Here is a 13,115-nt window from a genome sequence, read left to right as displayed (position 1 = left end):
ACATAATTTTAGTTTAGACAGTTTATTGTGCTGTACACATTTTCTGTTACTGTAACCACAATATATGGCAATAACTGAAACAATTCATGGCAGTATGAGTGCTACCTTGTAGGCTACTCTTGAATTATTCTTGTTATCTGTTTGTTACACAACTTATTCTGGAAAGGAAACATCTACTGCAGTAAACATTCAGTGTCAAAGGACTGAGCCAAGATTGAAATGTGCACATTAGGGATATTTCTATGGTCCACTGCCATACTGACAAAACATCTAAACGTTTTGACCTGCAGAGTTTAAACAATGCCAAAGGGACTTTTCATTTTGGGGGCACTGACTATTTGTACGAGAAAAGGAATTCTCATACAAAGGTTGTGCGTTATCATTGGAGTGTTATTCTACAAGAGGACATGCTTTTCTGTGGAGAGCTACCAACTCCAACTACTGCCCAGGAATGCTTGGTGCTATTTATGTTAAAAATAGATTGCAGCCACATATTTAAATCATTATTTAATTTATTTGAATCATTATATTTACCTATTTGAACATTATTTGAACCTATTTGTTTGCATGTCTGAAGCATCACCTATTTTAATCAGGCATAGCTGAGTGGTCTTGTTTGCATGTTTCATCCCTTGTTTTGCACAATACAATTTTGATGCAATGTCTACAGTTATATTTTCTTTTATTCATTTCTAGACTTCCACCTGTAACATGTGCTGATGTCGCTTTGTGTGACACATAACAATCGCTTATTAGTTAGAATGAATGGATTATAGATTCAATTAGCCTAATGGAATATAGATTAGCTCAAGTAAGCGGTGTGTCTGTTGGCCCGAGCTGTTACAAATACGAAAAGTGAAATTGAGGGCTGGTTGGTTATGGAAGTGGGCCGGTATTTTGGACCACCCCAACGTCATCGGCACACCAGGGATTCCCCCGGTATCCACGATGGCCAGTCCGCACCTGGCCTAGGCTATTTCACTGAGCTCTATTTGGCACATTACCTCCTCTCCTCTTTGCTGTTTGCAGCGGGCCATCCATGAAGGAATACTGGTGATACTATCCCAAAACCCGAAAAATGTTTACGCTGTACTGAGAATAAGGCTGGGCCGTCGATTGTACTTGGAAGGGGGGGGGCCCGTCGAGCATGTATATCTTTGAGCCCCGACACCCCACGGGCCCAGGTGCAGCCGCACCTGCTACCCCCTATAGTTAAGCCCCAGAGCCATACTGAAAGTCCTCTCTGTGAAAGTGACTCTATGGCAGAGGTGGTGTTGACACACACACACTCCGAATTCTACCACTGCATTTGACCCATCCAGGGAAGTGACACACACACAGTGAAGTGAAGTTACACCCGGAGCAGTGAGCTGCCTTTGGCGGCGCCCGGGGAGCAGTGATTGGGGTTAGGTGCCTTGCTCAAGGGCACTTCAGCCATGGATGTGGGCATGGGAGAGCAGTGGTCTACCACTTCCCCCGCCCACATTTGTCCTACTGGTTGGGGATCAAACCGGCCTCCCTACGGTTTCCTGCCTGAAACCCTAACCAGTAGGCCACGGCTGCCACCCAGTAGGCCACTGCTGCCACATATTGCACATTCTTCGGTGGTACTGTCATGGCAAAAAGTGACCAGGTGCCAAAAAGAGCCCGGCTGATGTAATATTGGCTTTCAAACGACTCTTGAGTGACATTTGCTATACCATCGATGGCATTATGGCAACGATGACATGGTATAGTGTATTTATTGTGTAAGATATGATTGCGTTTCATACATGATCTGGCAACTTAAGAACATTGGACAAACATTTTGATTTGATTATTAATGAAATACACTTGGACCTCGTAAAATACAGGAGATTACCGGGAGAAGTGACAAAACGGGAGGGGGGCGGGAGATGGGTCAGAAAACAGGAGAAAACCAGGAAAACGGGAGAGTTGGCAGGTATGCCACTGCCTAACCCCTAACCCCTGTCTGACACTGTAAACAAATCAAGGAATTAAATGATAGAAGAACAAAAAACATATAATTGAAACAAGATTTGTGTGTGGTGTTAATTTTAAAGGTTGTCCTGCCATCTAACAAACAGCCATGTCTGGAGGTCCACCCCAAATGCCAGCGCCTGTGTGCTTGATTGAGAATGCAGATGAGGGACTACGGACGGTGGAATCAGCCCTGGACATCCTCAGGGGGATCCAGCAGCCTGTGGTGGTGGTGGCCGTGGTAGGATTGTACCGCACTGGCAAGTCTTACCTCATGAATCGGCTAGCTGGGCAACAGTCAGGTAAACCATACACTCACACACAGACACACACAGACACATATAAACACACACAGAAGAACAAAAAATAAAAGTCAAATGCAAACAAGTCTTTTGAAAGTCTGTGTTAACGCAGTATTCCAAACTCTAAATGTGATGTGTATAGTACCTTCTGAGGCCACTCATTTCGGTAATAACTTCAAAATTATTAAAATCCATCGGTTTCCATCGATGTGGGCCCAATGATCCTTGCATAAAATTTAACAAACAATCACAGTAGGGCCTGGCGCCTTTGTTGCTATTACTACATTGCTTATGTTTTAAAATATAAGTTCTTTATTTCAGGCTTTGCTCTGGGCAGCACCATTGAGTCTAAGACCAAAGGCATCTGGATGTGGTGTGTGCCTCACCCCTCTGAGCCAGGTGAGCAAATCTATTTATTAAGTAATTAATTTGTTTGTATGTCGTACATTTGTAATTTAATTTCTTGGACTTTTCTAAAAAAAGTAAATTTGGCTTTATCAATAATAAGAATGTGAATAAAGATCCTTGTGTACACAATCGTTTCTCTGCATGTGAGGCAAGAAAAAGCACTCACGGATCAGATGGAGTGTCAGTTCAACACCCAAGTGTTGGGTACACAAGGATCTTTATTCACATTCTTATTATTATTGTATTAAAGCATGTTATTTGTCAGTGTTATTTTATTATGGATCTCCATGAATTGTTCTTGTATGTCTGGAAGAGGAGGAGTGTCGTAACCATGGGTTACCATGTGCTCCAGAATCTTTGGTGGAGAGCCACTGTGTAACTACAGTTACTATTGTTTCTGTTGTTACATTGGTTACCATGTGTAACACAGGAAGTGGAAGGCAGTGTCAGTGACAATAGAATTACCTCCGTTTCAGGACATACACTGTTGCTGCTAGACACTGAAGGACTGGGTGATGTCGACAAGGTGAGGGCACCAACTTTTCACTATTTACATACTGTTATTCTCATGCGCTGTTAACTGCAGTGGTAGGAAGAAGTTCAACTCATGGGTTTAAAATGTAATGCTTAACCCAGAGAATACTTCGTTGATCAACCAGCTCAATATTGTGTAATCAATTTGATGTATATTCCAATCGTATATGTATTTTGGCTCAGCAAAACATCAGATTTTGCATTCAGAAATAACAGGGGAAAGAGAAACAAAAACAAGCAAACAACAAAAAAAAACCTTATGGCCTATTGTCATGTATGAGAGAGAAATACATTTCAGAATGCTGTCCTCAGCAACATTATTCAAGCGTATTATGCACAAATACTGTAAAAAGCAGCCAATGATGCCTGGATCTTCTGCCTGTATAAATAAATGATTTTACAACCAGCTAAATGCTCCTCATTAAAATAACATAAAATCTCATCGTAGGGCGACTCGAAGAACGATACCTGGGTTTTTTGTCTGGGCGTGCTACTCAGTAGCACCCTGGTGTACAACAGCAGAGGCACCATCGACAACCAGGCTCTAGAAAAACTCCAGTATCCTTTCCATCTCTTTCTCAGACACACATACAGACACACAAACAGATAGGCTACTCACACACACAGACACACATACTTTCCCTTTCCCTCATAGCCTCAGCACATAAACAGTGCTGACTACTAGAGCCCGACCGATGAATTGCTACACTATCGATTTTAGCATTTTTCACTTCCACCGTAGCTTACATTCTACAGCTAAATAACGTTAGCATTAGTTGAAGGATAGAGTACATGAAACAGTAAGGCAGTTGCACTGAGTAACTGATCAATGGCCTTATCCTTTTCTTCCTCGTCTTATCCCACAGATGGTCTGGCAAGATTGCCGTTAGTTGGTAAGTTAGTTAGCCACACATCTAGTAGAGGACAAAGTTAGTCAGTGGATGAGCGTGAACGGTAAGCATAGTATGGGTTCCATCAAGATATGAAAGGTGAGAAGGTCTGCAGACACATAAGGTCTGTTAATGAACATGGTGAGAATGTGGTACATTCTTGTGGTGGAAGAATTCACACGAGTTGCAACGAATTAGATAGTAGCCTATATGTACAGCACCAATATTCTACAGCGAACACACAGACACACACACATTTTCATAGTCTTTTAGAGATTTAAAACTTTAAACGTAAAAATCTGTCATTTTTCCTAAGCCAATCACAGGTATGTGGCTGAGCTGACCGATCACATCCAGATAAAGTCATCGGGTGCCCGTGATGATGATGGCGAAGAGGATGACTGTAAGTTTGTCCGCTTCTTCCCCGGTTTCGTCTGGGCTGTTCGAGACTTCACCCTGGAGAGGAAGATTGATGGCCGTGATGTGACTGAGGACGGGTACCTGGAATTTGCCCTGCAGCTGAAGAATGGTTAGTCTCAATGAATAGTAAAAAAATATGATACAGATATGGTTTTGATTTCCTGACAAAATGGAAATAGCTTGTACTATTTATTGTTCACTGAGTTTGCAAACCTAACATCACAGTCACAATCTCTGAAATGACATATGATTAAGACTTGCTAGCTTTTCAGGTATCAGCATAATATACCCTTGTGTTAAATACACTTCTGATATTAGTTTAAAGTTATACATTTATACAACACACGATTGAAATATAAAGTTAAGACAAGACTGAGAGTAATTACCTTCAGTTTCAGAGAGTATTTGTATTGTATTCACAGGTCTGTCTAATAAAGTGGTGACCTACAACCGCCCAAGACAGTGCATCCGGAACTTCTTCCCATCCCGGAAGTGCTTCACATTCCCGTTCCCAACGTCGGCGAACAACATGACGAACCTGGACTCCATGGCTGAGGCCGATCTTTGCCCAGACTTCCTGAGTGTCGCTGACCGCTTCTGCAGTTACGTCTTTGCAGAGAGCCGTGTGAAGACTGTACAGGGTGGCCACAAGGTCACTGGCATCCGTGAGTCACAGAGATTCTTTTGTATCGCTGTTGTGTTTAAAGAAGAAGGAAGATATGAATGACCCTGGCCAGATCTATGACCCTGTTCAAGTCCAAATCCCTACCATACCATACAATACCATACACTGTATCATAAGTGTAAATGTGAATGTATTGAGACTGATTATATACATCTTACGTACAAAGACCTAAAAGACTGTACACTTCAAGCGTTAAATGTTAATGCCATACTAGTTGTTAGGTGAAAAATCACTCAAGTTACCTCAGGACTCCGGAGTTGCATATTAGTATATATATGAAACAACAACAACAACAAGCTTGTTGGGCTCACCCACGTCCCAGCAGGTCGGAGAGAAGTAGAGCCCCTCTCTCAGGGGAGCCCGGGCTTACTTCCAGACTGCAGCAGACGAGAGAGAAGCAATATTAAACATATCCCACAAGGTTTATAAAGAAAAAAGTTTAGCGCTCTCTGGCGCGAAAACAACTTGACAGCAGGGATAACCACGCGTTGGGTCTCTGACATCGAGGCTCCCTGTCTTGCAAAGATGTCAGTTTTGCACAAGGTCGAAAAAAGTACAGTTCGACCTTTATTATCACCTCTGGTCCAAACATGCTCTTGCACATATGCAGACTAAGTGGCACCTTATAATCTAAGTTACACACACACAGAAACACAGCAAAGCCATGCTCCTGCTTTCATAAGCACTTGAGTCATACAAGGTATACTGTATATTAATACAATCACTTAATTAATATATTCAGAAGTCATTAACAGTGTTTCGAAATGAACACCCATCACTAGTGACTTTTGGAATTTAAAATAATGTGATAGTGATGTTTTTGTTTTATTTATACTCTGAATCCATACCCATGATTTGAGAATGAGATTGAGTGACCACAAACATACACCCCCTTGCCTTTCACTCATTGTCTCCAGGGTTCAGCCATCTTGTGAAGATCTACGTGGACACCATCAGCAGTGGCGCTGTTCCCTGTCTGGAGAATGCTGTGGTTGCCATGGCAGAGATTGAAAACCAGTCGGCCATGAATAAGGGCTTCCGGCTCTATGAGCAGGGCATGGGGGATTTTAGTAAGATCTTTCCCAAGGATGTTGGAACTGTCTCTGCAGAACACCAACGCCTCTACGCTATGGCAACGCAGGAATTCCTCAAACATTCCTTCAAGGATGAGGGGGGGAAATACATGGAACAGCTGGCGGTAAGTTGGAACAGTTTTCAGACCTACAGCGATGATGAATGGTTGATATTGACGTTCTTACATTTACCTGTATATAGACAGAGGTACATTTATTTGTATTGTATTTATCCATTAAAATTGGTATAATAATGCTTCACAGGTGTGCACAGTACCTTACTCTTCTGGTTGAGATGATTTACTTTAGGGTGTTCAAGTGGACATTTCCAAGCAAAAACAAAAAAGACCTTTTTTTTTGTTGTGAATTCCTAGCGTTACATGCCTACTCCATCTTGTCAAATTGGAACTCTGCACCTGGTACTCATCCTGTCGCATTTTTGCATGCTTGCTTGGCTTCCCCTCCTACAGGAGAAGGTGTCTAAGCTCTATGAGCAGCTGATCACTCTGAACATGGAGGCTTCTGAGAAGCTGTGTCAGGAGTTACTCCTTGATCTGTACACACCGATGGCTGCCAACATTCAGCAGGGCAACTATGCCAAGGCAGGCGGATATGAGATCTACTGCAGTGACAGAGACGCCATGGTGGCCATATACCGGCAACATGACAAGAAGGGCATGAAAGTGAGGGCCAGGGCAGTGTGTTTGTGTGTGTGTGTGTGTGTGTGTGTGTGTGTGTGTGTGTGTGTGTGTGTGTGTATATGTTGTGCGTGTGTGTGTGTGGGTGATTGTGTGTGAGTGTGTGTGTGTGTAAGTGAGTATTTGTGTAAGTGAGTGCATGCCAGGGCAGTGTGTTTGTGTGTGTGTGTGTGTGTGTGAGTGTGTTTGTAAGTGTGTGTGTGTATGTGTGTGTAAGTTTGTGTGTAAGTGTGTGTGTGTGTGTAAGTAAGTGTGTGTGTGTGTGGGTGTCCACCATACCTTCTCCTCTCTAACTGTATTTTCTCTCTTGTCTTCAGGGGGAAGAGGTGTTGGAGAAGTTCCTCCAGGAGAAGAACGCTGAGGCCAACTCCATCCTGAAGGCTGACAAGGCACTCACAGAGGTCCAGAAGCAGATGGCTAGTAAGACGACTGTTGGCGACTACTTGTACTTTAAAGGTTTAGTTGCCGAGAGACTAAATAGGGGAAACTAGTCTGTCAGACGCGCTAGCTGTTTTGGAAGGGTCAGAGATCAAATAACTTTCCGTCAGATCATTTTTATGTTAATTTATTTTATCTTCAAGGCTTCAAATATCTTCACAGAAAGTGATTAAAATCCATGGGTTCACAGCATACTTCCAGTTATAAACAGCGATGTGAAGGGTCTCAAAGTAAGGCTTACCCAATCACCCCCTTTCCATTCGTTAACAAGCACTAGTGAGTGAGCAGGTGACACCGCCACGAACACCATGTGGCCCAATTACCTTAGACAACCACATAGGTTTACAACACAGGTACAAAGCGTAATTTGACCTCAACAACGACAACACATGTGGTGTCAGCCAATCGGAGCAAAGCAGTTCTTTTTAGCCAATCATCTAAGTATTCCAACTTTCTTTATATAATTGATATACAAACCACCAGTTGTCCTTGTGTCAAATGTATACGTCCACACTGGCGGCGACCCAGTGACTGGTTTTACTAACCTATTCGGTTCTAAACATATTGTCCCTCTTTGTACCATAAGTAGAAGTTTGAACGTTTAGACGCCTTAAGGCAGGTGTGTCAAGGCAGGGGTGTTAGCCGGAAATTGTGAATGACTGTTTCAGAACGCGATGTGTTTTGTATCTATTCTAATTAGCCTTCACATTGACCAACATTCTGAAACATCCATTAACATCCACATTTGCCACAAACAATGTTAGGCTAACAGCCCGTGTTAATAGTTCTGAAATAATGTTCTCTTACTTGTTGCCTTTGTAACTTGTTGTTTAATATTGTGGAAAGGATGTTAGTGAATGATTCAGAGCATTTTAAATGGCATCACTTTTGGTCTTGTGTCTTAATTTTTCTTAAAACAATTGCAGCTGAAAATAAATAAGTCAAATAATAACCAAAAGCTTTAGTATTTAAGGGGGAAAATAGGCCAAATGGTAGGCCCAACATTTAGAATGTAGTTTTTCAAATCAAGAGTAGGCCTGATTTGACTAATTGGCTTTGCATCCTTTCCTTCTTGCCTTGTCTAGTCCAAAGACATGCTGCCCACCAGCTTTTTAAGTACAATGGTGCCACACTGGTGGCTTTGTATCAATTGTATTCCTGCCTGCTATTTTGTAGTAGCCTGACGATGTCATACTCATAATTCTAGTCAGAATATGAGTCTGATGCTGAGCCATTGGGCTGTGATTGTGGGGTGTGTTTCAACGAACCAAGAAAAAGCAACATAGTATGACCATCTGATACATTAAAACTTTTACCGGATCCCGTAAGAAGGACGGCAAAAACATATTTTCGATCAACAAATGCCTTGATTGCGTTTCTCTGTTCCTCTTTCAAAATGAATGTGCTATCAATATCTGTGAGATATGCCTGCTCATGTACTTATTATCAGCAAAGCTATAGCTAGCTACCATTTGTTTCAATGTTTTTTTTGTCTACGCGTTAGCATAACCTATCAATAATGGTCTAGAGTGCTTCAGTTAAGACCTACAATCCTCGGCAACATTCGTGTTGCACATACACAACTAACCGAGTCAATGTAGACATAAAAAAAGTCGTGTAGATAGCTTAAATCATATAAAATATGTCCCACTAAGCTCCCGAGACGGCGCCATCTTTGTTCGATGTATATTCTATCTATCTAATCAACTCAAGCGTTGGTTGGTCATCTGTCCATAAACGTATAAAGCCCGCCCTTACAATTTTATTGGTCAGATCACTTTTCCGAGACGTTGAATCTCTCCCAACTAGCTCAAGTCCAGACTGAATCTCCCAGACCAAAAATGTTGTGGGAGGAGTTCAGGCTGGTATCCAGGCTAAGTTTGTAGTACTGTAGTCCACAAAAACACCCTGAAACAACTTGTTTCTCACATACTTATGCCACCAACGGAATAAGCAGGCCAATGGCAACCAGGCGCACAGTCCTTCCACCCTCACTTTAAAAGCCACCAGCCGCCACTGCTGTATATATATATATATTAATACATGCATATGTACGTAAATACTCCTCCGTATGATGATCACCATACAACAGTTTCTCCCCTTTCTTACCCTCCCTCTTAATTCCCTCCAGAGGCCCATGAGCAGGCGAGGGTGCAGGAGCAGAAGGCCAAAGCCGAGAAGCAGCGGTCTCAGGACCTGCAGCGCGCCCTGGAGGACGAGCGTCACAGCCAGGAGGAGCGCATAAGGCGCCTGCAGGAGAAGGTGAAGGAGGAGAAGAAGCTCCAGCAAGAGGAGTTGGATCGAGCCCTGGAGAGCAAACTGAAGGAGCAGAAAGAGATGATGGAGAAGGGCTTCAAGGACCAGGCTGAGATGTTGGGCCAGGACATCAAGGAACTCAAGAAGGAGAAGCAGCAGAATCAAGAGGCTAAGCCAGGGTTCTTCAAGGAATACATCATGCCAGTGGCCAAGATTGGCGGTAACATCCTCTCGGCTGTCCTGCAGTACAAAGCTATGGGTAAAATGTTGAAGTAATGGGTGGCCTAGTGCCAATGCTGCCCAGTCCTGCTGTGATAGGGTGAGAGCAGGGCAGGCATACCTGCAGAGGATCAGTAAAGAGAGGAAAAGTAGTTTAGTTGCCAAGTACAAAATTATTTGTCCTTTTATCTGCTTTCTCTGCTGGGAGACAAAAGTGCTGCGGCTTAGAGTCTTATTACTTTATATCGTTTGCTATTCAATTTTTTCTTCGCAGTGCTGTCTGTAAAAAGAGGAAATAAAGCAGTTGATTTGATTTAATTGTTTGGATTTTATTGATGTTAAATTTAGTTATTTTTAAGTTCAGTTCCATCTCTGTGTTTTTGGTGTCATGGGAGCCAAAGCAATTAGAATAATGGATTTGTATCTGAATTGACCTCCATGCATTTATTCAGACACTTTTATCACAAGTGACTCTGAATTGAGGTAGAACAAAGAAGCTGCAGTAAAGGGATATACATATAATTTCAAATACTTATTTGCCGCAATCAAATGCAAATCATTTCATAACTGTTTTGAAATACGAATTTCTGGATGTTTATGTTGATATTCTGTCTCTCACTGTTAAAATTGACCTACCATTACAATTATAGATCACGCATTTCTTTGCAAGTGGGCAAACTTGCAAAATCGGCAGGGGGTTAAATACTTATTTTCCCCACTGTACATATAAATTCTTCTTCATTGTTTTTTGTCGGACCTGATAGTTTCTTTTTAGAAACCAACAAGAGACAATCATTCTACATTTGTTTTTGTAATATTGACACTTCAAAAATGAATCTTCTGATGCAGAGAGAAGCGTCATCTATCTTCAACTGGGCTTTGTGCTCTTCCAGCATGTTCTCCTCCTCTGCCACTCTTGACATTCAATTATGATTATGAGTGTCATTTTTGCAAACAGCAGTTCAAAGAACATTCTACACAGTATTTTGAGGCTAAAACCTTATGGTAATTGTCTTTTGGACAACATTGTGTCCACATTGTCCACCTTTCTTTTGTTCCATGCCATGGCTGTTCTTGCTATTAAGTTGAAGCACAACACAATTCATTTAAACAACAACTCCACAAGTAATCATGAATAAATGTGTATAACTACACTGGATTTGTCTTTTGTGTTAAATCCCGAATCTACGTAAATAGTCAGCCTCTCTCTGAATCAAACTGTAACTTACCCTACAGACACTAATCAAGTTTAGCACAAGCAGCTAAAAGAAGGCCTGCTAGCTAACTCTGCGATGGGTGCAAGCAAGCAAAGCACGAAAACGCAAAGACGACCTACAAACGGAATGAATGGAGTGACAGTCCTCCAATCTCCACGGCATGGCACAATTACAGCTAGGGCATCCTTTATCTACGGACACCCATCTCTCTGCATCATCAACATCGGACCCGCCAGCACGACCCCTTTCCCCCAAGGAATCGTAACCTCCAATGTACACGTATGTGCGTGCCTGTCTGCCTGCGTGTGTGCGTACGTGCATACATACATACATACATACATACATACATACATACATACATACATACATACATACATACATACATACTGTGGTGGGAATCTGATACTAGTAGCCACACTAATACGAGACCAGTCTTTTAATGAGGTTATCAGTCTTCTGCAGAAGGATAAGAAACTCACAGAGAGACAAACAAGCAGTCTGTGAGAATCGGATGAATTATCTCACAGGCAGTGTCTTTTTAACAGAGTTAAAGAGTTACAGAGATAAGAAGAACAGGGAGTATCACTCTGTACCAGCAGACTATATTCTCAAGGACAAAAATAATCACCCCATGATTTCTAATACATTTCCCCCCTTTTTAATCACTTGTTGATACATTTTTATATTGAAACAGACAGTTTTTATCCAATACAGTAATCCCCCTTGGTTTAAATCTGGGTTCACACATACATGCATACATAGCCTACATACATAATCACACATACACACACACACACACACACACACACACACACACACACACACACACACACACACACACACACACACACACACACACACACACATACACACACTCACATACCTCCAAGGCTTATTTGGCATGAGATTGAAGACGAGGCACAGGCGCCATATTCTCTGTACTACCAAGTTAGTGTATCTACAAACATTATTTAGAAGCTGTTATTTTAATATTATATGAAGGCAAAATTGTTGACAATAGGTTGCTTCAAAAGTTGAAATTTGGAGAGTTCCAAAGGACATCTAGAGGCGGTTATCAGAAATTGCCACAACTGCATCTGCAATCAGGCCTATTCTTCCACTTGCCATTTAAACTGGGGTATGTGTATTGCAGCTCGGACCTTTGTCAAAGGTAGGCTACTTGTTTTATTAGCTTAATTAAGTGTAGCCTAACGGTGTCCTTACTTTAAGTAACCAAACGATAGCCAAAACGTCGTGTTCTGTGTGTAACTTGTGTTTATGCGAGCTTCAGGGAAGCATACAAGGTTTGGTGATTTTCCAGCGGATGTACGTGCGGACATGTACGTCGCAAGTGAAAGCAAAAGGGTCGGGGTTTCCGAGAACTCAGGTGTCTTCATGTAGGCTATTATTGTGAGGTCTAGAGTCCCGTCCACACCCCATAAGATAACCGTATCTTATAGCCTATGTTATCTTATATAACGGGGGTGGAGGTTACGCACTGACTGAGTGTCCTGCTGGGTTCTTCGTGTCGTTTGTTACTCAGGCTGTATCAAAGGCGTAAGTTAACGCGAGCAAACTGTAGTTTACCCACGGGCTTTAGATCGATATTGGCATGGGGTAGCTATACGTTATATCGTGAAAAACAAGAGAAAGGTTTACAAATATATATTTACGTCGTTCGTGATTCTGTATCATGACTTTGTAGCCTATGTCAGAGGCATAGATTGAGCCATGTAAATGTGGTCGTTAACAGTAACAATGCGTTTTATATCCAGCACTGTTTAATTTTCATTCGCTTTCTTAGGGTTTGCACTGATCTCAACGACGTGTCCAGTAGCAGAGTGTGAGTCTTCCGTCAGCAAACTCTTTACTAAAGGTAGGTTGCAATTTAATAAACACACAGGCTAACGTTTTTTCAAACTATTCATTTTTGCCAGGTATTTACTTGCTTGGGTTTGTGTAAACAGTCCTCAAGGATTAAAGTGAGTAACCTAC

The 13,115-nt window shown here is 42.0% G+C and overlaps 1 protein-coding gene across 1 annotated transcript; it reads left to right on the top strand.

The window, feature by feature from the left end:
* Nucleotides 1-2,089: 2,089 nt before the first annotated feature.
* On the top strand, nt 2,090-9,960 carry LOC308364868 (guanylate-binding protein 3-like; the record flags this gene model as incomplete). Its single annotated transcript, XM_080838145.1, has 10 exons — nt 2,090-2,282; nt 2,604-2,681; nt 3,167-3,216; nt 3,673-3,782; nt 4,441-4,643; nt 4,957-5,199; nt 6,137-6,417; nt 6,763-6,975; nt 7,308-7,410; nt 9,560-9,960. 10 exons carry the CDS (start codon nt 2,090-2,092, stop codon nt 9,958-9,960), a joined length of 1,875 nt encoding a protein of 624 aa, XP_080694271.1.
* Between the last annotated feature and the right edge of the window lie 3,155 nt (nt 9,961-13,115).

The sequence above is a fragment of the Sprattus sprattus genome (genome assembly GCF_963457725.1).
Source record: "Sprattus sprattus genome assembly, chromosome: 1".
NCBI classification, from domain to species: domain Eukaryota; kingdom Metazoa; phylum Chordata; class Actinopteri; order Clupeiformes; family Clupeidae; genus Sprattus; species Sprattus sprattus.
This window is presented reverse-complemented; position numbering and strand designations above follow the sequence as displayed.